This window comes from Chiloscyllium plagiosum, unplaced genomic scaffold (genome assembly GCF_037043375.1).
Source record: "Chiloscyllium plagiosum isolate Xiang-an unplaced genomic scaffold, Cpla_swu_hap1 HiC_scaffold_2, whole genome shotgun sequence".
NCBI classification, from domain to species: Eukaryota; Metazoa; Chordata; class Chondrichthyes; order Orectolobiformes; family Hemiscylliidae; genus Chiloscyllium; species Chiloscyllium plagiosum.
This window is the reverse complement of record NW_028270140.1, coordinates 96,932,088-96,958,867: the sequence shown is the minus strand read 5'-3', so window position 1 is coordinate 96,958,867 and position 26,780 is coordinate 96,932,088. Positions and strand designations below refer to the sequence as shown.

The 26,780-nt window shown below is 38.9% G+C and overlaps 1 protein-coding gene across 1 annotated transcript in view; it reads right to left on the bottom strand.

Moving 5' to 3' along the window:
* Positions 1-25,585, bottom strand: part of LOC122559862 (solute carrier organic anion transporter family member 4C1-like) — a 175,808-nt gene extending 150,223 nt beyond the window's left edge. Inside the window, exons 1-2 of the mRNA XM_043709986.2 lie at positions 24,389-25,585; positions 1,147-1,410 (exon numbers count right to left, since the gene is read on the bottom strand). Of these exons, the coding sequence (XP_043565921.2) occupies positions 1,147-1,410; positions 24,389-24,605 (481 nt within the window). The 5' untranslated portion in view covers positions 24,606-25,585. The remainder of the gene's footprint in view (positions 1-1,146; positions 1,411-24,388) is intronic.
* Between the last annotated feature and the right edge of the window lie 1,195 nt (positions 25,586-26,780).

Genomic DNA, 26,780 nt, shown 5'->3' with positions numbered 1-26,780 from the left:
TCCACAGCCTGGGTCATTAAGTATATTCAAGGCTGAGAAAAGCATAATTTTCGTCAATAAGGTAATCAAGGGTCATGGCAAGAAGGCAAGAAAGTTGTATTGAAGGTTATCAGATCAGCCATGATATCATTGAATACAGAGCAGAATTAATGGGTTGAATGGTCTACTTCTGCTCCTCCATCTTAAGGTCTTATGATTACATTTTTTAGTGAATGGTAAACAAACTGCACTTGTTATTTAGTACAATTACACTTGCCCAGAGATTTCCTATGGTATTTTGCACAAGAACTTGTTGTGACATGAAACCTATTTCAGTGCTGTTCTTTCTCTCGAGGTTCTACTAATTGAATAACCAGGATAAATAGCTGGGTATTGATTTCACTCATTTAAAACATTCTGACTGAGTTATACAGTCTGAACCAAGAAATATAAATCACAACAGCTAATCAATGTCATATCATGAGCAGAAAGTGAAAAGGGGGAAGAAAACACACAATTAACAATGAGGGATTTCCAAGACAGAGAAAAAAAAGGAAGTAAATTTTTAGTAATCTCCAGCAATAATTAAATTCTGAAGGAATGACTGCACTTATAAATATTAATTTTCAGTGCCAGAGTGGTTGCTTGGCTATAATTTAGACTTTGCATGCCCGTACAATTTCACAACACTTAAACAGACAAACCATAACATTTTCTGGCAATTTTAGCAGTTAATTAATGTATAAGTACACCAACTTCACACTCTTTAATGCATTCAAAGCTGTGGTTCTCAATGGGAGTCTGTGTGCAAAGCTTCTAGAGGGCAATAGGAACTCAGGTTGTTGTGTATTCAGCATTTAATCACACACTGAGAGTTACTAGAAGTTGTCTGATTTATTCTTTACAAGTTTTGGCCAATATTTGCCCAGCATCAAATTTGTACTGTTCACTGCCACAGCATGTGATATCTTCATCTACTGAACCATTAGGGATGTAATGATTGGGGTAATTTTCTCAAGTCAAATGGTACAAATTAGAACACTTCCCTTTTTTTCTCTTCAATCCAAGTTTAACATCAGGTCGCATTATATTTTTTGAAAATACCATAATATGCAAAACTGTATTCAACAAATAGTGAACAAAACAGTACTTTATAAACAAGCATACCTCTTATTTGTGCACCATAATTATACAGGCCACTAGTGAAATGAGGAAGACAAAACACAAGTGATCCCAATCCCAGCATAAAAGACGAGAAAGCCAGCCATCGTGGCTTGTGCCCCTTTTGTCCATAGTAAGAGACAAAAAGGCATAAAACACAGAAGGACATATCGTAGCCTGTAGAAATCACTCCTGTGGTGAAACTGTTCAAGTTGTATCGCTTCTCAATTGTAGTTATGTTGATGTTCACCAGACCATTCACTAAAGTACCTGCAACATAAAGAATATTTATCATTTTAAAGTAAGAAACATGTCCCAACACTAATACCATTGAGAATGACAAGAACATCCGTATCAAAAAAATCACAAAGGTTCATTAAAAAGCTCTTTCCAAACCCACAAATACTGTCATCTGTAAGGTCTAGAGCAGAAGATACATGCGAACATCATCAACTACTATTTCCTCTCCATGCCACTCACCAGCCTCATTTGGAAATATATTACTGTTCCTTCACCGTCATTCAGTTAAATCCGGTAACGCTATCTTGAACTGCACTGTGGGTATACCTACACTAACTGGACTGCAGTATTTCAAGAAAGCAGATCACCAATATCTCCTCCTGCAGAAATGGGCAATAAATGCTGGCATAGCCAGCAAAACCCACATGTCCTGAATGAAATACAGCCAGAGCAAGTTGCTTTTTAGAAATACTTTTGATGCCTTACCATTTATGGAAATGTGCTGCTGGAAAAGCGCAGCAGGTCAGGCAGCATCTAGGGAACAGGAGAATCGACGTTTCGGGCATTAGCCCTTCTTCAGGAATGACATTTAGGGAACAGGAGAATCGACGTTTCGGGCATTAGCCCTTCTTCAGGAATGACATCTAGGGAACAGGAGAATCGACGTTTCGGGCATTAGCCCTTCTTCATTCCTGAAGAAGGGCTAATGCCCGAAACGTCGATTCTCCTGTTCCCTAGATGCTGCCTGACCTGCTGCGCTTTTCCAGCAACACATTTCCATCTCTGATCTCCAGCATCTGCAGACCTCACTTTCTCCTGCCTTACCATTTAGCCAATTTTACATCTTTTTAAATCTGTAACTGTGTGAGTGTCTTTCAAGTTCTGTTTTGGGAGTTATATTGACTTTTTAATGTTCCAGAACCATGTTAGAAAGTCAAAAAAAGCCTGATTTGATAATCCGGTACAATCAGCACATAAACAGTTAATTGGATTAGTAAATTCATCTTTCAAACTTTAATGCAGCTACTATAATCAACAAGAGGAAAAGACACTCTATCCCTCCTTACCCAGGCATAACTATGCCAGTGACTCAGTTCCATGTCATTTGCCTCAACAAAGCAATGGAGGTCTGGTTGTAATTTCTTAAATCAAGTGATCTTTGATATTGATCTATTACAATCTCAGAAGAGATTGACAATTTTTAAAAAGAATTCAAACTTCCAGTTGTTAGCTGAAAGAATGATTTTATGTGTTAAAACATTTCTGTAACAAAATTATAATAAAACATTGTGTAAGCATGATTTTCTTTTCACACACAATTTATATATGAAACTTTACAGAAGAGATTCCTGTTTCACTTTTAGTAAAATTGAAAATTATATGTTACATTGTCTATTAGGTGGGAACTCTATCTTGTGGGTGCCTAAAATTGTTATCTGTGACAACCTCTTTCTCAATGAAGGCAAAAGAACTGATCATTGACTTCAGGAAGAAAGGAGGAGGATACACCCTCATCTACATCAATGGAGCTGAGGGAGAGAAAGTCAACAGCACCAAGTACCTCGGAGCAACGAAAGTCACAATCTGTGGACCTCCCACGTAAATGTGACAGTCAAGAAGGCACAACCATACCTCTTCTTCCTCAGGCAGCTTAGGAAATTTGGCATGTCCATAAGGACCCCCACTAACTTTTACAGATGCAACACAAAGCATTCTGTATGGATTTTGAGGGGGCGGCACAGTGGCTCAGTGGTTAGCACTGCTGCCTCACAGCACTAGGGACCTGGGTTCAATTCCAGCCTTGGGTGACTGCCTGTGTGCACTTTTCACATTCTCCCCATGCCTGCGTGGGTTTCTTTCCAGTGCTCCGGTTTCCTCCCACGGTCCAAAGATGTGCACACTAGTTGGATTTGCCATGCTAAATTGTCTGTAGTGTCCAGGGATGTGTAGGCTAGGTAGGTTCGCCATGGTAAATGTGGGGTCACAGGGAGATGGTGGAGTCTGTGTCTGGGTGGGATGCTCTTTGGTGCAGTCTTGATGGGCTGAACGGCCTCATCCTGTACTGTAGGGGTTCAAACTGAAGGGAATTTTTAAAACATCAATCAAAAGTGAAAAGTGCACTTTATAAAGAGGTGAACAATAATCAAATCTAGCAGCAAGGGGCAAAAAATATAAATAGAGAACGTAGCAAAAATTGGAACAAGAATAAATAAAGTCAAAGCTTAAGGCTCTTGAACTGAAACATGAAATATTGATAACAGGTTAGATTAGTTGAAGATGCAAAGAGAAATAAATTAATGTGACTTAACAACAAATAAAGTGACACATTTTCAGGGTGACAGGACTGGCAACTCAACATTCAAGTGTATTTGACTTTACGCAAAAATTGGTTAAAAGGATGGGGAGGTGGGGTAGCATTGTTAACAAAGGATGAATGAATGCCGTGGTGAATAGTGATACAGCTACCATTAATTGTGATGTGGAATTGGTTTGGGTGAGAATAAGTAATGGCAACAAAAAGAGGTCAAGGATGGGAGTTATCTAAAGGAACCAAAGAGTATTCTCACTTTAAGAGAAAGTATACATCAGGAAATAATGGAATGTGTAAGGATCCTATAATTATCGTGGGTGATTTTAATTTAGATATTGACTGGACAAATCAGATGGGCAAGAATAAAATGGAAGGCAAATTTTTACAGTGTATCAGGGATCTTTTTCTTAGATTGTACATCCTCCCTGGGGTCATGATATTTTAGATCTAGTAATGAGATAGGAATAATAACAGATCTCGTATTTAGTGGACTGGGAAACTAGACTAAGGGAAAGGTAACTAGATGAGCAGTGGCAGACATTTAACTAGATATTTCATAATGCTCAGCAAAAATTTATTCTGGTCAACTAAAAAGATTTGATAAGAAGGATGAATCACCCATAGTTAATTGTTATGAAGATTCAGGTGTGTCCTGTATCTTTAAGAGAGTTGAAAAGCTTAGCAAGGACTGAAAGCACAGAGTCCCGAGCAAAATAAAAATGTAACACTTGGTTGAAACAAAAAACTGGAGTTGTATTGCTATGGAACAAAAATAAATTTAAATTATGCACCAGATTCCAAAATCCAATCATATTTGAGTTTTACTGTTTGAGATCATATCAAACCAATGAAATGATCCGATGTTTTGGGGTATAAAACTGGAAATTTTGAACAGTTAGGGGGAAGAACTGCTACGGACACCAACGAATAGACTGCCAGCTGAAGAACTCTCTGAAAGATACCTGTCTATAAGAAGTTTGTGCAGCAGAACATCAAAGCTGACCTGGAGAAAAATCGACAGAAGAAAAGCTACAAGGAAGAATCGACAAAGCTGACTGGTTTTGAAACAAGTTTTTTTTTGTAAATCATAATCGGAGTTTTAATTGGACCAGTATTGTAGAGTGGGAGGTAAAAGATAGGTTTAAGAGAAAGGATTTGTAAAAAGTTGTTGCTTTTAATATTCTCTGTTGGAATTAAAGAATAAAATTGCTAATTTTTACTTTAATAAATGACCCGTGGGTAGTTCTTTGCCTCTCAAATTTAACAGATTACGGCGTGAGGTGAGCTTCTCTGTGTGTTGGGTTTAAATTAACAGAGGGATTTATACCATGTCATAACATAATTTTGGCAAAGAGAGCATCTAACCGAAAAAGAAAGGAACTGCTTTGGTTGATTGTTATGACTTAACCCAAAGACACACAAGGTGGCAACAAACTGTTGATCACATCCACACAGGAGTTGGACAGAGAAGCAAAATGATCATGAATAAAATATTAATTACAATTGAGGGGGGGGGGGGGGGGGAGAGGGGTAGCAAAATTGAAAACATTGATGCTCCTCAAAGTAATAAAACAGATCATATGATAATATTTCTATTAAAAAATATTCATATTGTCACAAGACAAAGACTGTCAAAAGCGCTGAATTCCAGAGATGAGGTGAGAGTGACTGCCTTGACATCAGGGTCACGTTTGACCAACCGTAAAAGATCAGAAGCAGGGATGTTCGCTAATGACTACACAATTTTCAGAACCATTTGCTAGACCTCAGATACTGAACCAAATTCAGCACAATATCCAGGCTTAGGCTGACAAGTGGCAAGTGGCACCACACAATAGTCACATCACACAAGTGCCAGGCAATGACCATCTCCAACAAGAGAGAATCTAAATTTCATACCTTGACATTCAATGGCATTACCATCTCTGAATACCCAACTATCAACATCCTGGGGAGTTACCATTGACCAGAAACTGAACTGTACTAGCCAAATAAATATTGTGGCTACAAGAATGGTCAAACGGTAGGAACTTTGCAGTGAGTAAGTAACTCATAACTCTTGAATGTCTGTCCACCATCCACAAAATACCAGTCAGGCCTGTGATGGAATCCTCCCCACTTGTCTGGGTGAGTGCAGCTCCAACAACACTCGAGAAGCTTGACATCATCCAAGAAAAACAACCTGTTTGTTTGGATCCTGTTCACACGCCTTCAGTCCATCCATCGCCAATACTCAGTGGCAGCAGTGTGTACCATTCACAAGATACACTTCAGAAATTCACAAAGGTTCCTCAGGCAGCACCTTCCAAATCCACAACTATCTCAAAGGACAGAGGTAGCAGGAACATTGGAACACCACCATCTGCAAGGTCCTCTCAAATCACTCACCGTCCAGGCTTGGAACTATATGCCATTCCTTCAGTTTTGCTTGGTCAAAATCCTGGAACACCCTCCCAAATGCCATTGTGGGTATATCTACAGCAAATGCACTCTAGTGTTTCAAGAATGCAGGTCATCACTACCTTCTCAAGGGCAACTAGGGCTGGGCAATAATGCTGGTAAGTGAATTTTTAAAATGTCAAGTTATAATTTTGGAGATTGAAACTAAAACTGATCGTATTAGTAAATGTGCTTGGTGTTGCTGCAGAAAATGTTTTACCGTTAGGAGGAATTGGTGACAAACCAATATCATATAACGTATTTTCAGTGGGTTAAATAGAATGAGGATTTTACATTGGAGGGTGACTTGATTCATTTTTGTCTGACGAAAAACATAAAAAGATTAAATCTTTGGGGATATAAATTTGACTCAAAGTTTTATCATGGTAAAATTCAGAAATTTTTCTCAAGAGATTTTGCTTGACATAAAAAGGTTAATATGTGACATTAATGGAAACAGTGTATCTGTTACAATGTGTAAACTTGAATTTATATTTATTTAAATGGTCTGTTATTGGAGAGGTCTCTGAATTGTCTACTCGTAACGTTGATTTCATTATGAGGAAATGAGCTCACTGGGAAGAAAATTTTGCCCACTTTTACAATGGGAAGTATATCAATTAAATTGATGGGTGTACTCCAATAATCAGAGACTAGGCGTAATCCCATCGTAGAAAGCACTGCTTTGACAAAAGGTTTGTTCTGAGAGTCAAACATTCAATGCAAACAAACTTACTCTATCCGCTTTGAACTTGCTTGTGAACGTTAACTCAAAACAGGTCAAAAGAATGCAGCAACAGAATTTCAAGTAAATGAACAAACAAAGAAAGACAATGCTTTGAAGCAGAAAGACTTGTTTGAAGGAAATGTATTTTCAAACTGCTACGGCAAGTTGAAGTTTTCGTAAACAAACTGAAACTTCAGAAGAAAGATCGTAATCCCATGTTTACCTGCACAAAGATGAATTGGATATTTGTTTGGCTGAAACCTACTTTTGTGACGTTCACATTAAAAAATGTACAATTATGAAGGAGAATGGAGATCATAAGATAAAATCTGAACAAACGGAGTTAAAAAAAATCAACAGTCTAATGACAATGGAAAACCTAATTTTAAAAAAGAAACAAAGGAAATATGAATCTAGACTTTCTGATGGAAAACTTCTTTGAGTTGACATTTACAACTACAGTATGCAAAAGTCATAAAAGCATATTTGAAATTAGTAATATCGTTCTGGACAGAGGCTTCCAGATTGAATGAATTTTGCTACCTTCTAACTAAGGACATGGAATTAAAATAGAATGTAATTGTCATAAGAAAGGAGCTATGAAAATCACTTCTCAGTCATTTGAGAGGAAAAAAATTAAGAATCTTTGCAAGGAAGATTTTAAAAATTAACTATTACCTGTATTGAATGCATAGAGGAAAACATTATAATACTGCTAAGATACACTATTGAATGGACAATGTATCATCACATGGGGAGAATATACTTGCACAAATGTAATAAATTAATTGTAAGTAAGCTCTTAAATTTTACAGAACGCTGTCAGCTGGTACTGAAGCTGTTTATGAAAACAGTGATGAGCTTTAATTCTTTTCAGGGGAGGTTTCATAACTGTGAGATTATCAGATTGGTTTGTTTTAGGACTATGTGGTTTGGTTTATAGGATTCCTATCATCTGGGACTATGCACTGAACCTTACATATTTTTGGCTAAGTGTCAATTTTGTTGTTTCATGGTTGGTTTTTCTCCAAGAGGACTAAAGAGAGCTCTCATTACAACTGATAAAATTCATGTTATTAACTATCGAATCAATTCCTTTGGTAGCTGTCTGATCTGTCTCACCTGATTCCATCCCCATTCTACCAATTGCCTTATTTGGACTAACTCACCACTGCTGTAGTGCATTTAGATAAGCATTGTCTGGAGGTACCACGTATGGTTCTTGACATACACCCGAGGCAAGGGAAATTTGGTGTCTCACTTTGCAGACAAGGATGTTGGGGTCCTGTAGACAACAATCAAAGAGCATGGTGCTGGAAAAGCACTGTTGGTCAGGCAGCATCCCAGGAGCAGGAGAAAGGTCTTATGCCTGAAACATCAATTCTCCTGCTCCTGGGATGCTGCCTGACCAACTGTACATTACCAGCACCACACTCTTTGACTCTGATCTCCAGCATCTATAGTCCTCACCTTCCCATGTAGACAAGATAATGCAGAGGTAGGAAGACCTCTTCCCATGAGCAGCAGAGGTGGTCACAACACTTGTCCTTACCAGGTCTGAAGTTGCCACCCAGGTCAGTGAGAAAGTCAGCCTGGAAAAAATTTTTCAAAATGGATCTGTCACAGGCCTACTTGCAGATGGGGATGCAAAGAAGTCTCAGTTACTGCTGATGATAGTGACACAAAGAAGCCTTTTCTTCTACGTGACTGCTTTTTGACATCAAGTCTATTACACAGGACCATGGATCAAATATTAAGTAGCTTGCACTGTGGTTGACTCTTAATTTCCCTCTGGGCAATTATGCATGGCCAATAAATGTTGGCCTAGCCAATATCACCTTTGTCCCTTGAATGATAGTAAAAGGTACATGCAGCAAGAAGAAAAAATTCTAGGGATCGCTGTCATGCTCCATATTCAATATCTGAGCAATGCAAGCCAACAAGGGGCCCTGGAAACAAATCATAACCACAGAAGTGACCTCCCTTGCCTCCTTGAACATTTCAGATGTTCCAGAGATGTGACTCCAGAGGCTGATCCGCAGCATCACCAGGGGTAGTAATGGCACAAACTACAAGGTGAAACAATAATGATGAGTGATGAACCCAAACCATCCAAAAGGAAACCAAAAATATGTACAACTTTGAAACAGAATGAGAAAATGAATTTCTGTTCTCAGCTGTAAAAAAAAATAACTGGAAATAAGATACAAATTATTAATAAGAGGATTTGCCTTATATGTCAGCAAAATATATCAATAAGCAGAAGGAGGAATTTGGAACAAGACCACACAATGAAGCACAGTAAATTCAAAGATAATTTTCCCTTCAACAGCGTGCCTCAAACAAAGCAAGTTGATTGGATGAATGCCACTTTGAAAGCTCAAGTCACTTTTATCTAAACAAGCATTGAGCATTGAGCTGCCAGTCCAGTCCATCCCTGACCCATGTTTCTATAATAGCTATGATGTCTCAGTTCCATGTTGCCAACCATGTCCTGAGTTCATCTACCTTACCTTTTGCATTGGAATAAATGCAGTTTGATTTATCAGTCCTACCTCATCCTCTGCCTTGCTCTTGCCTGCCTTGACTGTTTGACTTGCTCCTCTTCTCAACTGTACCAGCCTCAGACCGATCTCTTTTCTCACTATCTCTTTGGGTCACCACTGCACCCCCCTTACTTGTTTAAAGTCTCCCGAGTAGCACCAGCAAATTTCTCTACCAGGATATTGGTCCTCTTCCCATAGCGCCTGATAAAAATACTTCACAATTCACTACTGGAGGATGTCAGTGATCCAGGCAACAAATCTCATGTTGAGAAAAACGGATTCACTGCTTTATGAGGTTCTTGTTAGTAAATGGCTGTCACTGTAACACCTCTGGGGTTTTATTCATGGTGCATGTGCAGAGGTGAGGAATAACAGCTAAAGTGGGTAGCCCTTATCCTAAACAACTCATTCATAGACCTAGGAGAGTGGGATGGAAGGATAACAGAATGTTGTACACAGAACACCAGCTATGTATTTATAGAACAGTAGACGTTCCAGTTATTGAGCCTCTGCAACCTGTAACTCGGTGCCCTATTGGTCATATGGGTGCAGCCAATGCTGCCCTTTACATATGGAAACCCAATATTGCAGTAAATCCAAATGCCATCTGAGTGCTTAGGTCCTATTAGGTAGGCATTTGAAGGCTTGGCAAAGCGGTATCTATGATTATTGAGATATAGCTGCTTGTAGATTACTTTAAAATATTACAGAGGACTCCAGCTGAGATCTTAAATGATCCAGAGGTGAAGTTACCTTCTATGGTACTGCCAGGGCCTGGCTATGAATGCAGAAAGGTGTGGATTTCTAACTATCAGGTGCATTGATGTCTGTGACCATCTATGTGGAAAATCACAGTCTATTTCAGCATGGACTTTCTGACATGTCCAAATAACTAGGTCTGGCACAGTATATCATGCCACTTGGATAAGCACTCCTTCTCCTCCAAGCCTCTGACTCAATGACTGTGTGCTTCTTCTGCTCGAGGCCATTCCTCACTATCCGTGTGTGATACCTCAATTGTCTCAGAGTGTGGTGGAGCCTATCCCATTTCCAGGTGCACTTTCCTGCTATCCAAGTAATGTTGAGGATACTGATTCAATGTCATGAAGCCCAGGCAATAGCAGATGAGCTCACAGCCCCTGAAATAGCAAGGACTTTATTTCTGATCCTCCACCTTCTCTTGACATGGTCCTTAAATTTTTCAGTGCATACCATGAGGCTTTTCAGCCAATTGAGACAATTTAAATAAATTTTCAAAGACTTAATTTGCATGCTCATTGAAATCTACTCCTACTCACCTCTCTACTCACGAGGTGTGATTGCTAAGGGCTCTCAATTCTCACCCTTCTCCTGGAAAACTGCATTGCATCTACAATTGTGCCATTTTCTGTGGTCTCAGTAAGCTTCATGGCTACTTTAACAGGCACAGTTCTGGTTTGGCACCTATACCCTTTCTCGCACCCACAAAATAATGGAGGGAAGATTTGGAGGTGGGATTTCTGGTCATATTGTGAGATCACTGCCTAGCTCACTGCTAGCTGCCTTTTTTTGCCATCTCACCTCCATTTGGGATGAGGAAATATTGGCCTAAGTTTTTTTATAACAATTTGAACAGTAAAAGCATACACATAAGAATCTCGGGGTTGATTAGAAACAAAAAAGAATGGTTGAGAAGTGGATGAGAAATTTGCACTTGTCTTTTCAAAAGAATATACAGCTAATGTCACTGTAAATAAGTTGGATACAAGGCGGACAGCGTAAATGCTAAAAAGGTTGACAGCTATAAAGGTAGAATAGTCACCTATCCTGAATGGGATGCATGCCTGTTTGCTGAAGAAATTAAAAGTGGAAAGAAATAGAGGCTCTGGCCCCCAAAATGCATTTTTTCTTAAATAAAGGAGTGGTGTCAGAAGACTGGTCTCCAACGTCATACTCCTATTAAAAAAAGGAGAATGGCATAAACCCCGTAACCACTGTCAGTCTGGAAAAATATTCAGAAGGTAACAGTCGAGGACAAAACTGTCAATTGGAAAAACATGGGTGAATCAACAGCATTTATTTCTTAAAGTCAATTTATGCTTTACGAACTTGAAAGTTCTTACAAGTATGGAAAGGGTCTATAAGTGCCACTGATGTTGTGTATACTGGCTTTCAAAAAGCATTTGATACAGCACCACAAATAAATATGTTAAAATAATTAAAGCCCATGGGACTAAAAGGAAAGTGGTTCATATAAAAGATTACACAGAATATGGACACAGAAACAAGTGGCTTGGCTTCATATGCTTGTCCAGTTTCCTATTCAATACTTTTACAATACCAGCTACTTCAGTAATTCCTTGTGGTAGCAAGTTCCATATTTTTATCATTCTTTAGTTAAAGACCAAAATAAAATTGGCTAAGGGACAGAAGACAGGTTACAGTCATGAGTCACTAGCCTTGATAGGAAATGGAGTGGAAATTCACTGAGAGCTCAATAATCACTCTTCTGCTTTATTTCATTTTTATTAATGAGCTGGACTTTAATCTACAGGACCATTTCAAACAATGAAGATTACACAAAATTCAGAAAAGTTAGTCAATAGTGAAGAGGATAGCATAAGTTTCAGGAGGATGTAGACAAATTGATTAATTGGTAGAAGGTTGATGGAATTTAAGGTAGGGGAGTGATGAACTGTGGAAAGAAGAAAGTAGGCTCAATATAACCAAAATGGTACAAATTAAAGGGGATGCATTTAAACACACATGTGAGGTTTTGTGTACAGAAATCTTTGAAGGTACACAACTGTTGTGAAGGATGTTAAGATGGCATAGAGAATCCTTAGGCATACCCATAAGGCCGAGTGTACAAAAACAAGAAAATTTCATATATTTTAGTAAATCTCTGATTGTGCCCAGGTAGAGTATTGGGTACCTCACTTTAAGAAATATGTTAAGGCCTTGAATACAAAAAAATTTACCAAAATGGCGCCATAAACACATGACTTCAATTATCTGGAGAATGTGTATAAGCAAGGATGATCTTAGTTGGAGCAGAGATTTTACAGCGATTTAGTATATGCTTTTAAAATCATTTACAAGAGTTAATAAGGAGAAACTGTTTGCACTTGATGTAACCAGAAGGTACAGATATAAAATAACTGGCAAAAGAACCACAGGCCAAGTTCAGTGTTTTTTTAAAGTACTAAGTAATTATGATTTGAAAGACAATAGCTGAAAGTGTGGTGGAAGCAGACTCAACAGTTTAATCGTAACAGTCTAAAAGTAATTAGATTAATGAGAGTTAATTTCAGGGCTATGGAGATTGGGCCTAAATAGATACTTCTTTCAAAGAGCTAGAATTGGCATGTTGGGCCAAATGGCCTCGTTCTTTATAAGATTCAATGGTTTTCTGATTTCTAAATGCATGCTCTTTTCAATCATAATGTCTTATCCCAATTACAGTTATTTTAAATACTTTAAAAATATTCACCCATAAACTTTCTAGTGGTAAAGCAATATTGTATATGCAATTTCTCATTCACACTTGTATAGATAACAAGGGAGCAAAAGATCCATATCCTGCCATATGGGAAAAGGCTAATACAATCTACATTAGACAACATACTCAGTTTAATTCTAGTATTGCAAAAAAATAAATTGAACCACATTGTCAATTCTAACTTGGTGATGATATGTGATCCTGTTAAGTAAATGATGTCAAAATTACAATAAACATCTAAAAGGATTTCTAGCTTCGTAAGGGGAGTCTGACAACTCCTGTGACATTTTTAGGATTTATTTTCTATCTATGCACATTATTTTTCATTAGAGAGAGGATTAATGTAACTCATTGAAATGCTGGTAAGAACTAGAACTAACAAGGAAACATTTGAAAAAATCTGGAACAGGCTTGCAGATGAAGCAATGAGGGTCTTTGAAAACAAGGATGAGAATTTCAAATTTGAGAGTGGGATTGGCCTGCTGCAGCAGGTCTACTGCTAATATTCCAATTCGTATTTTTTTGTTTTCACTATTAACCATGAATTTCAATATTCCAACACACCCCTGGCCAGATCTCCATCTTCCATCCCCCAAAATTCCTCAGAATTTTGAGCATTCTGAATTTTAATCATTTCAGCATTTGTAGTATTATAACACAGAGACAGACAGCTGAACAAAAGCAGTTTTTCTACCTCTGTATTCGCAATCCAGTAAAATGAAACCATCAAAGGTCCCCAAATAGACACTCAAATGGTTCCTCATCAGACTTTTGTATAACCAATCCCAGATTTTGTGAATAATTAATTCTCAGACACTTGAGATTTGTATCTCAAAGCATTTGTTTTCAGCCCCATGCACATGAAAGAACTTTGAGTATTGGAGTTGGGACGACATGTTGTGGCTGCATAGGATTTTGATGAGGCCATTTTTAGAAAACTGTAGACAATTCTGGTCCACAAACAAAAACAAAAATTGCTGGAAAAACTCAGCAGATTTGGCAGCATCTGAGGAGAGAAATCAGAGTTTACATTTCAGGTCGAGTGACCCTTCCTCAGAACTTCTGAAGAAGGGTCACTCGACCTGAAATGTTAACTCTGATTTCCCTCCACAGATGCTGCCAGACCTGCTGAGTTTTTCCAGCAATTGTTGTTTTCATTTCTGATTTACAGCACCTGCAGTTCTTTTAGTTTTTATTTACAATTCTGGTTGCCCTTCTATGGGAAGAATGTTGTTAAACTTAAAAGGGTGCAGAAAAGACTTACAGGGATGTTGATAGGATTAGAGGGTTTGAGTTATAGGGAGAGGCTCAATAGGCTGGCCTTTTTTCCCTGGAGCATCACAGGCTGAGTGACCTAGAGGTTTATAAAATCATGAGGAGCATGGATTGGGTGAGTAGCCAAGATCTTTTTCCTTGGAGTCCAAAACTAAATGGTATAGGTTTAAGTTGAGAGGGCAAAGATTTAAAAAGGACCTGAAGAGTAACTTTTTCATGCAGAAGGTGGTGTGCATGGAATGAGCTGCAAGAGGAGGTGGTGGAGGCTGGTACAATTATAACATTTAAAAGGCATCTGAATTGGAAAATGAATTGGAAACATTTAAAGGGATATGGATGCATTTTGGTAGCGAAAATCAAGGCAGGACTTATACATTTAAGTGTAAGGTCTTGGCCCATGTTCCCAAACAAAGAGACCTTGGGCTGCAGGTTCATAGTTCCTTGAAAATGGAGTCACAGGTATACAGGATAGTGAAAAAGGCATTTGATATGTTTGCCTTTATTGATCAATGTATTGAGTATAGGAGTTGGGAGGTCATGTTGCCACTATACAGGACATCGGTTAGGCCACCTTTGGAATACTGCATTCAATTCTGGTCTCACTGCTATAGGAAAGATGTTGTGAAACTTGAAAAGGTTCAGAAAGGATTTACAAGAATCATGTCAGGGTTGGAGAGTTTGAGCAATAGGGATAGGCTGAAGAGGCTGGGGCTATTTTTCCGGGAGCATTTAAGGCTGACGGTGACCTGATAGAGATTCATAAAATCATGGGGGGTGATGTGAATAGGGTGAATAGTCTTTTTCCCAGAGCAATGGAGTCCAAAACTAGAGGTCATAGTTTTAAGGAGAGAGGGGAAAGATTTAAAAGGGACTTAAGGAGCAACTTTTTCACACAAAGGGGTGATGCATATATGGAATGAGCTGCCAGTGGAGGTGGTGGAGGCTGGTACTATTACACCATTTAAAAGTCATCTGGATGGGTATATAAATAGGATGTGGGGCAAGATTAATTTACAATATCTGTTTGGCATGAATGAGTTGCTGGCAAATGGGCCTAAGTCACATTGGGATGTCTGGTTGGCACAGGTAAGTTGGATTGTTGTTTCCATGCTGTATGACTCTATGACTCTATATAGACAGACAGACAAATAAACACAGTGAAGGGATAAATAAAAGAAACAAACAAAATTGGCCAAATTACTTAAATGGATTGTTCACAGGCATGAATGTGGACTTCTTAGCCATTTTTCCTGAAACATTGATCAGAGTCACCTTCTCTATTCGTCCAAGCAAAGACATCCATACTTCTAACGTAGATTTCTTCTCTTTGGTTTCTGGAAGCTGGTATATTGATTAGGCAGAAAGTTCTCAAATCTTTCTGCCATCCTAGCAGCATTCCAGAACCAACTCTCAGGAAACATAGTTTGAAAAAACTACAATTCTGCCTTGCCTTGACTGATCAACTCTCCATGAGACCTCAGTCACCATTCAATATTGTCAACTGTTTGAACATGGAGACTTCTTTAGATGTACTCGTACAATTTTCTAGTACTAACTTGATAAATAGCCAGCTTCTGCTTTCTGAATAAACACAATGTTCTTCTGGGAGCCATCATGTTTGTTAGAACCTTTTGAACAATGCTCAGCCTGCAACTAGCCTCCAGGGCTGTCCTCACAAATAAAACATGCTTCTCTGGTCTATTCTTTTCTTTTTAACCCAAGCTGCCCAAAGTCCATCTGTTATTTTCAGCTTGTAATACAGAACAGTAATAAAAGAATAAAAGAAAATAATGAAAAACTCAGCGAGAAATCTAACAGTGGTCATAGCTATGGCAACCATATTTCCTCCCTGAATCTCAGTACATTTCTATCTCTCTTTCCTCCTTTAGGCTGCATCTTGATAAGTCTTTTTTTTAATACACTTGTGGGATTTGTGTGTTGTTGGCTGACCATCATTTCTTACCCATCCCCAGTTGCCCTTGAGAAGTGGTGGTGAGCTAACTTCTTGAACAGGTGCAATAGATGTATGCTGACCCATGAAGTCTTTAGGATGTGAATTCCACGATTTTGACACAACAACACTGAAGGAATGGTGACATGTTTCCAAGTCAAGACGGTGAGTGGCTTGGAAGGGAACTTGCAACTGATGGCATTCCCATGTATCTGCTGCCCTTGTTCTTCAAGTTGGAAGTGGTCATAGGTTTAGAAGGTACTGTCTAAGGATCTTTGGTGAATTTTTGCAGAGCATCACGTAAATTGTACACACTGCTACTTGTGAGATTCAGTGGTGGAGAGGGTAGATGATTGTGGATGTGGTGCCAATCAAGCAGGTTGCTTTATTCCGGATGGTGTTGCGCTTCTTGTAATTTACTGGAGCTGTGCTCATTCAGTCAAGGAATGGTCAGGAACTCAAAAAAAAATCAAATAAAAAACAAAATAATGTAGTTGCTGGAAATCTGAAACAAACACAGAAAATGCTAGAGAAACTCAGCCGGTTTGACAGCTTCTATGGAGAGAAAAATAGAACTCAGTTCCAAAGAAGAGTCATACTGGACTTGAAATATAACTCTGTTTCTCTTGTATTCTCTGTGCTTGTTTTGGAAAAGTTCAAGAAGAAAGTGAGGGCTGCAGATGCTGGAGATCAGAGCTGAAAATGTGGTGCTGGAAAAGCGCAGCAGGTCAGGCAGCATCCAAGGAACAGGAAATCGACGTTTCGGGCATAAGCCTGAAGAAGGGCTTATGCCCGAAACGTCGATTCTCCTGTTCCTTGGATGCTGCCTGACCTGCTGCGCTTTTCCCGCAACACATTTTCAGCTTGGTAAAGTTCAAGCTTTGCCATACAAAAGAGAGAGAGTCACTGACAGGAAAGTTATATCTGGTTTCCAGAAGGTATGTATTTTAAATTTTTTTTTGTAAACACTGAGCTTGGAAGCTCTGTATCAGAATATTTGTTTGGAGTCATGCAAAAAAGGACTGCATAAAACCAAGTGACCGGTTTTGCAAGTTTTGGTTAACAAATGCTTCAATTGAGTGCAAGTCACAGACCTCCCTGTTATAATATTCTGTGAACTTGCAGACATTATGCACTTCTGCTATCTTTGTTTAAAGTTTATTTTGTTGGAGCTGTTGTGGTATCCAAACGGTAGAAAGAATATATTATGCGATATTACGAACCAACATCCCTTACATAATTTTTCCAGTCACTTACCTTATTGTTGTTACATGACACATGGTTCCAAAAATGGTCCTTATTTCTGAGCCTGAAGTCCTGCCCTTTAATCTGGCTCCTAATTGCTGAGACCCTATATCCGGAACTCTTATCAGGAGTTCTTCCGATGTCATTAGTTATAATCGGAATACTATTGAAGATTTTCTGTCTGGTCTATGACAACCCTTAATTTGGCACTAAAGTAGCACACCAGTCAGGAAATTGCATTGTAAATTGATGATCTATTTCTAACTAAAAGAATCTTGTATCAGTACTACATTTCTCTGACTCTTTGAGTTGTTTCTGTCAAATTTACATATAATTAAATGCCTCTAACTAGTCAACACTCCCAGGCAGTCCCTACTTCCTGTTCCTAATGTGACAGATGGTTGCTCACTGCCCTTGCTCAACTTGCAGGTTGCTATTTCTTCAAATGTGCGTTTTAAGAACTCGTGACTTACCAAACATGTCAGAATGGATGACATTTTCCTTGCCCTATGGAGGCCTTTAAAAGCTGGGTTAGAGTTTGAGAAATTAAAATGTCATACTGACTCCTGTTTTGTTCCTGCTGCCACATGCTTTATCTAGAGATGCCACTGCTGTGTCAACAGCAGTGCACCTGAATTGTAGAATTGTAGAAAGCTAAGACAATTAGTGAGATAGTTGTTTGGTATTTGCCAACTACAGTTTTGCCAGTGTCACACAAGCTTCTCACTTATGAACTCTGGTAGGTAAGAGGCAGCAGCTACACAATGGGAAATGAAGGGAGCATTACATACCTAACTGAGATTTAATTGATAGCGACAGAAATGGGCAAGGCTGCTGCTGCTCTTAATCAAGGCCAATATTAATTGCCAACATTAACTGACCTGCTTGCAAATGAAGTCAGGAGTTGAAATGGCTCAGGCTTTAACTTAACCTTCATTGGATTTTCCCTCCCAATTTACACTTATGGACACACTCTCCATTAACTCAACCTAAGTCAGGTGTTCTGAAATATACATTGTCCTGTCAACTTGTTTCCAGTATTATTATGTCAGCATTTGTAATGAAACAGTTGATGTTAAGTTGTCACAGTATAATTTTACACCCCTTCTTGCCAGCAATTCAACCTGTAATCTTTAGTGATGGAGACAGCAGAGTTTTGGATGACATTTTTTGCATACACTCATGGGATGTGGGCATTACTGCCTGGACAGCATCTATTGCCATCCTTAGTTGCCCATGAGAAGCTGGTGGTGAGATGCCTTCTTGAACCATTTTAGTTCACGTGCTGTAGGTTGACCCACAAGGTCTTTTGGGAGAGAATTTCTAAGAGTTAGAATTCTTTGTATTTTAGACAGTGAGAGTGAGGAAACTGATCTGGAAAGCCAAGTATAGCATTTAGCTAAGCATGGACAAGGGTTTCCTCAGCAGGTGAAGCAAGACAAATATGAGCAGGAGCACAGGGATTAGTGGATTTAATTTTCTCAGAATTGCTTTGAATGCTTGGAATGGAGTTCTATTATAACTATAAAATATAGAAAAGAACGGATGGTCCTGCATTACACTGAAGGAGTATTGAAGCAGCAATAGATGTGGAAGATTCCCAGTATTTCTTGTTATTCATGTCTGGACATAATTCTCCTATCTTCACATCAACAACTGGAACTGGGCCAAATTGATGGAATTTGTGAACTGCCCTGAGGACCTAGGTGAACAGGGATGATCTTAGTGATGAAACAGAGATGAGATTAAAAACTCATCTTGGGACGAAATGATACCAAGATTGCAAACAGTCTGTTTCAACCTCACTGTTGCAAGAGAGAAGGATGAAGCTTGGGAAGGTAGATTGTGGTGGCAATCAAAAATAGTGATTTTGATATTCTCAATATTAAATAGGATATGTTTACATTCATCCAGTACAGTCAGATAAACCATCTGTCAAATCAGAGGCTTGGTTTGGTTTGCTTTATTATCATTTTTTTACGTGTGTAATAAATTTCTGTTTTATTGTTGAATCTGCAGTCTTGGCTCCTTATGTTTTAGTGAAATCCCATTGGGGAACACAGAACATTACATGCAGTACAGGCCCTTCAGCCCTCAATGTTGCGCCGACCTGTGAAACTAATCTAAAGTCTGTCTAACCTACACTATTCTATTATCACTCATATGTGTATCCAATGACTATTTAAATGCCATTAATGTTGCCTACTGTTGCAAGCATGGCATTCCATGCCCTTACTACTCTCCGAGTAAAGAACCTACTTCTGTCCTATATCTACCACCCCTCAATTTAAAGCTTTGTCCCCTCGTGCTAGCCATCACCATCCAAGGAAAAAGGCTCTCACTGTCCAGCCTATGTAATCCTCTGATCATTTTGTATGCCTCTATTTTAAAGTCACCTCTTAACCGTCTTCTCTCTATGAAAACAGCCTCATGTCCCTCAGCCTTTCCTCATAAGATCTTCCTTCCATACCAGGCAACATCCTGGTAAATTTCCTCTGCATTCTTTGCAATGCTTCCACATCCTTTCTATAATGCATCAACCAGAACTGGACGCAATACTCCAAGTGCAGCCGCACCAGAGTTTTGTACAGCTGCAACATGGCCTCATGGCTCCGAAACTCAATCCCTTGACCAATAAAAGCTAATACACCTTATGCCTTCTTAACAACCTGATCAATCTGGGTTGCAACTTTCAGAAACCTATGCACATGGACACTGAGGTCTTTCTGCTCATCCACACTATCAAGAATCTTACCATTAGCCCAGTATTCTGAATTCCTGGTACTCCTTCCAAAGTGAATCACCTCACACTTTTCCAAATTAAACTCCATTTCCTACTTCTCAGCCCAGTTCTGCAGCTTATCTAAGTCCCTCGGCAACCTGCATCACCTTTCTGCACTGTCCACCAACTTCAGTGTCATCCACAAATTTACTAACCCATCCTTCTATGCCCTCATTCAGATCATTTATAAAAATGACAAACAGCAATGGCCCCAAAATAGATCCTTCCAATACACCACTAGTAACTGAACTCTAGGATGAACATTTTCCATCAACCACCACTCTCTGTCTTCTTACAGCTAGCTGATTTCTGATCCAAATTGCTACATCACCCTCAATCCCATGCCTCTGTATTTTCCGAAATAGCCTACCATGGAGAATCTTATCAAACACTTTACTGAAATCCACATACATCACATCAACAGCTTTAACCTCAGCCACCTGTTTGGTCTCCTTCTCAAATAACTCAATAAGGTATGTGAGACATGACCTACCCTTCACAAAACCATGTTGACTACTCCAATCAAATTATTCCTTTCCAGGTGATTATAAATCACCTTATAATCTTATAATCTTTTCCAAAACTTTGCCCCCAACAGAAGTAAGGCTCACTGGTCTATAATTGCCAGGGTTGTCTCTGTTCCCCTTCTTGAACAAGGAGATACCATTTGCCATCCTCCAGACTTCTGGCACTATTCCTACAGACAATGATGACAAAAAGATCAAATCCAAAGGCACTGCAATCTCCTCCCTAGCTTCCCAGAGAATCCAAGGATAAATCCCATCTGGCCCAGAGGACTTATCCATTTTCACACTTTCCAGAACTGTTAACACCAACTCCTTATGAACCTCATCTATTCAGTCTAATAGCCAATAGCTCAGTATCCTTCTCAACAACATTGTCTTTTTCCTGTGTGAATAGTGACGAAAAATATTCATTTCGCACCTGTCCTATCTCTTCGGACTCCACACACAACTTCCCACTACTATCCTTGACTGGTCCTAATCCTACCCTAGTCATTCGTTTACTCCTGACATACCTATAGAAAGCTTTAGGGTTTTCCTTGATCCTATCTGCCAAAGACTTCTTATGTCCCCTCCTGGCTCTTCTTAGCTCTCTCTTTAGTAACTTCCTGGCTAACTTATAACTCTCAAGCACCCGAACTGAGCCTTCATGTCTCAACTTTACACAAACCTCCTTCTTCCTCTTGTCAAGAGATTCAACTTCTTTAATAAACCATGATTCCCTCACTTGACCACTTCCTCCCTGCCTAACAGGTCCATACTTATCAAGGATACGCAGTAGCTGTTCCTTGAACAAGCTCCATGTTTCAATTGTACCCAGCCCCTACAGTTTCCTTTCCTAACTCTTGACTAATCGCATCATACTTGCCTTTCCCCCAGATATAACTTTTGCCAAGCTCTATATACCTATCCCTTTCCATTGCTAAAGTAAACATAACTGAATTGTGGTCACTATCACCAAAGTGCTCACTACCTCCAAATCTAACCCCTAGCCTGGTTCATTACCCAGTACCAAATCCAATATGGCCTTGCTTCTTGTTGGCCTGTCTACATGCTGCAACAGGAAATCCTCCTGCACACACTGGACAAAAACTGGAAGATATTTCAAACTTCCCAACAATACCAAAGAAAGGAAGGGAGAAATTAAGTATCATCACCTTCATTAGAGGTAGTATTAGACACAGTAGTGTGGCTAAAGGTAGATAGATCCCCTGGCCCTGATGGTCTACATCCTTGGATCCTAAAAGAGGTAGCTGAAGAGATAGTGGATAGATTGGTTGTAATTTTCCAAGCGTACTTGCATTTTGGAAAAGTATCAGAAGATTGGAAAACTGTCATTTTGACACCTCTATTCAAAAAGGAAGAGGAGCAAAAAGTAGGTAACTGAGGCCAACTAGCCTGACATTTATTGTTAGAAAAGTATTGGAATCAATATTAAGGAAGTAATCACAGAACATTTTGGAAATCATAATCTAATTAAGCAGAGTTAGCATGGCTTCGTGAAAGGGAAATCATGTCTGATAAAAGTGGGTCCATTACAGGCAGAGACATGAGAATTTATTATAAGCTATGGAAATGGCAGAAGTATAATATAGCTATTTTCTGTCAGTCTTCATGGAGGAAGACAAAGGAAATTTCCCAAACATAACACAACTCCAAGGAATTGCTGAGAATGAGGAACTAAAAAAAAATTATCGTGAGAAAAAGAAATTTTGAGAAATTAATGACCTACAAGTTGAAAAATTTATCGGACTCAATGTTCTGCATCCCAGAATGTCGGAAGTAGTGGCTATGATAGTGGATCCATTCGTGGTAATTTCCAAAATTCGAGAGGCTGTGGAATGATACCTCCAAATCAGAAGGCTACCATGCAACCCCACTCCTTAATCGAGAGAAGGAAGAAATCAGAACTATAGGTCTACTAGATTTATGGCAGTAATAGCAAAAATACTATTATATCTATGATATTAATTACAATAGATTGTAAAGGATGTAATAACCAAACAATTAGAAAATAATGATTGAATTGTGCAGATGCAATATGGATCTATGAACAGGAAATCAGGTTCAATGAACCAGTTAAGAGTTTTTTGACGATGCAGAGTAGTTAAGGGGAAACTAGAAGACATAGTGTATTTGTACTTTCAGAAGGCTTTCAATAAAATCCCACACTGGAGGTTAAAAAACCAAACTACAGCATATGCGATGGGGAGGTAACATATCAGCATGGTTTGAGGATTGGTTAATAAGAGGAATAAACAGGTCATTTTCAGATGCAAAGAGATTTCAGCGGGAGATTTTGACAGGCTGAGTGAGTGGGTAAGGACATACCAAATAAAATGTAATATGGATATATGTGATATATATATCATCTTCAGTAGGATGATGGGATGTGGAGAATATTTTTAAGTGGTGAGAGATTGGGAAGTATTGATGTCCGAAAAGACCTGGATGCCTTGTTCAAAAGTCACTGAATGCTAACACATGTAGAAGCAATTCAGAAAGTAATCAGTATGATGATCTTTATTGCAAGACCATTGGAGTACAGGAGTAAAGATTACTTTCTACAATTATATAGAAGCTTCATGAGGCTCGACCGGACCATTCTGTGCAGTTTTGGTTGCCTTACCTGTGAAAGGATATAAGTAGATGACTAATTCCTGTGATGGTATGTCTGTCCCATGAGGAGATATTGAGAAGATTGTGCTTATAACTCTCAAGTACAGTAGAAAGAATGATTCACCTGGTCAGGGGTCTAGAACTAAAGGATACACACAGAATAAGAGAAAAATTAAATAGGTCTGAGTTGACATCTTTGTTTAACTCAGAGGATAGTGAATCTGTAGAATTGTCTACCCAGAGGGTTGTCGAAACTCTAACAAATGTGGAAGCCAACCATACCCCCAAACACAAGCACTCACACATTCAGACCAGCAGTATTGCAAAAAAAAGTGTATAATACACAGTTGCTGTTGTATATATTTGTGTGCTACTTATAGAAAATCCTGCAGACTTCAGGGAGGGTTCAGAAGCAGGCTGGTTGGAGGTGGTGTTGTGGCTTTGACAGTCACTAGTAAAGCATAGCCATTTGATCTATTTGACAGTATGTCTTATTTCAACAGGCTGAATATCTGCCCGGTTGATTTACCTTCCACAACAACAGGTATGCAACTATGTTAACATTCCCTTCAGAGATTAATTTGCAACAGTAAGCGCCAGAGGGAAGAATGGACATCTTCTTAAAACAATATCCTAGTCTCCTGGTTTCAAATTTAAAATATGTCCATTCATCTGAAGAAAAAGCAGTAATACACAGATTATTATCTAAATGTAAAACCAATTTTACACCTAAATTTATTTGACCCATTGGTTCCCAGTTAATTCATGCTAAATAAAAGAAAATTCAGGTTAAATATTTTCAGTCGGTTAAGTAGAAAACGAAGAAGAAAACTAAATTTCAATACATTCTGCTTAATTATGTAACATCATTCATCACAGCTGTAGAAACATGAACAATCCACAATCCCCTGTCAGCCTAAAGGGAGTTGTATGATAGCATGTCCTGACTGTATGACTCTATGACCCTATTCTCACATATCATAAGCACTGGTTTAAGACTTTAAGAAGTAAAACGTTTATCTATTTGTTTTCTTTTCAATGACAGACCAGATTCAGCAAAAATCAAATAAAAGATAAAACAAGAAAGAAAATTATTTTTAAAAATTACCTTGAATGATACCTAGCAGACTGTAAAAGACCAAGTATCCTTTTGGATTGTTGCAGCACTGAATCCAGCTTGGTGTAAATCTTCCCCAGCCACACGGCCCTTCTTCAAATTCTTGCTTAGGCACTTCTATTTGTGCAATGTTTTCTTGTTTTGAGTTTTGTTCTACATTGAGGTTGTCATCGGTGATGAATGCAGGATTATCCATTCCTTTGTCCATTTTGTTAATCGACTATGTCAAATCAATAGTGTCAAGCAGCTTAAAAAAGCAGTTTGAGGACAGTGAACTGTATAACCTAAAGTCCTTTCATATAAATAATTCTTTTATATAATGTTTCCTATTCTGGACGTTACTTAGTTTCAGCACACTAAATTCCAGATCTGCCAGCTGACTGCAAAATCCAGATTAGTTTTTTCTGACAAAGCAGGTGTGTTGGCAATCTATGCAGTTGTAAATTCAGTTCACCTCTGCCTAGAAGCAATGTGTAGTACTGTATTTCCATCAACTAGAGGCGGAACAGGAGTTCTAGTTAACCCAATCAGCGTGCGTATAACCGCAGTTATCTGATTAATATACATACCAGTTAACATACATTTTGCGAAATATCCCATCTACAGGAGATATGTTTTTCAATCAATCATTCATTGTAGTTCCGTTTTAATACAAATGAAATCTGATATTCAGAGCAAATATTCAGTCAACTTGAGATCAAATTCGAGCATTTCTGAACTTCAGCTTCTAGAAAAGCAGAAAGTCCACGATGGTTAACTTCCTTGAAACGCTGCCACTTGCTTAACCCATTCAGCACCGAAACATATTCCTCCCATTCAGGTTTCACTGGTGCTGTGGGAAACAAAATGTGGTAGGAAAGCGACGTGGGAAAGAAACAACAGGTGCAGGAAGGCGGCCAGGACAAAATAACGAAATAAATATAAACACATACATACGCATTAGTCAGTTTGAAGGCGTTAATTACCCTCTAGACTGCATGTTATATAAAAGGAAGAAATGTATTTCACTGAGTTATCAAATATGTGAATAAGGCACCAATTACATCTCACCATTTAGTGAGATGTCACAAAAAAAGGGGAACAAGGAGAAAGTGCACTAATAATTGAAATAATAAAATAAAACCAAGGTATCGAGGTATTGAAGAAACCAAAAGGAAGCCGCAAACTGAGGAATAGGGGTGGGGGAGCAGAAGTGGCTAAGCGGGGCCTGGCAAGGGGGCACAGGTCAGGGGGCGCAGGTCAAGGGGCACACGCCAGGCTGTGCGGGACGGGTGCCTGGAGAGAACCGGAGGGAGCTGAGTGACAGAGGCTGTGATCCAGTCCTGGGAGTGGGGCAGCTCCCGCACCGAGCAAGGGTGCTCATTCCGTACTGCTTGCTCCACCGCCCTTTGACAATTGCACTGTATGGGGCGGGGGTTGGAAACAAATGACCTAATAATCTGATCACGAATCTCATTTCTTCAGGTTGCCTTCTTCTTCCCGCAGAGGAAGGTCAGGCAGCAACCACACAGAGTTCAGAAAGAGACAGAGAGATGTAGGTTAAGCCAAAGTTTGGTTAGCTGTTGCCGAGTATCAATATCGACTCAACAAGTTGCAAACTGACCTAAGTTACACCTTTTATAACTGAACCTCTTTTTTTAAGGTAACACTGAAGTGGTTGTACATGTTACAATTGCAGTTTCAAAAATAATCCAAGAACGAACAGAAGAATGTTACCTCTATCACGATGTAAAGGTAAGGATTGAGAGTGTAGACGCTTCGAAGCCGAGATTGGTGCCTTTGCTCAATCGCCTCAGCGTCCTCCTAAGTTGGCCCCAATGAGCTAAGAGTAGTTTCTTGGAGTATCTAAATAACTTTCTCTCTCTGTGAATATTTCCTCCATGAGGACCAATTCCAAACACTTCCAAACCAGTTCACAACCATAATTTTCCAAAGCCTTTATTTCCACCAACAATGTCAATGATAACAATAATTGCTGATGCCAGGACACAGTGTGAATTCACAAAATGGTGACAAATGAAAAAGCAGTAGACCATTCCGTCTCAGCCAGCACTGAAGTATACTAGTAGCTTGAGACAAAAGGACAGCTAACACAGCTTAATTTGTGAAAGGGACAAAAATAGTTTAGACTTATTTTTTTTAAATGACTCATACCTTAATTCATATCTAGGAGATATGAAAGACAGAAGTAACAGGAAAAAGAAACAAAAAAGTATAAAATGTAAAAATCAAAATTAATATAAATCTGAGAAAATCAAAATAATTACATTGTACAGTTAACAAATGCATTCATTATTCCACTGTGTGGCACATCCTTTCTGTAATAGATTTCCACTCTACTATCATTTTCAGTTTTTCAAGAAAATTAGCAAAAGGAAATATT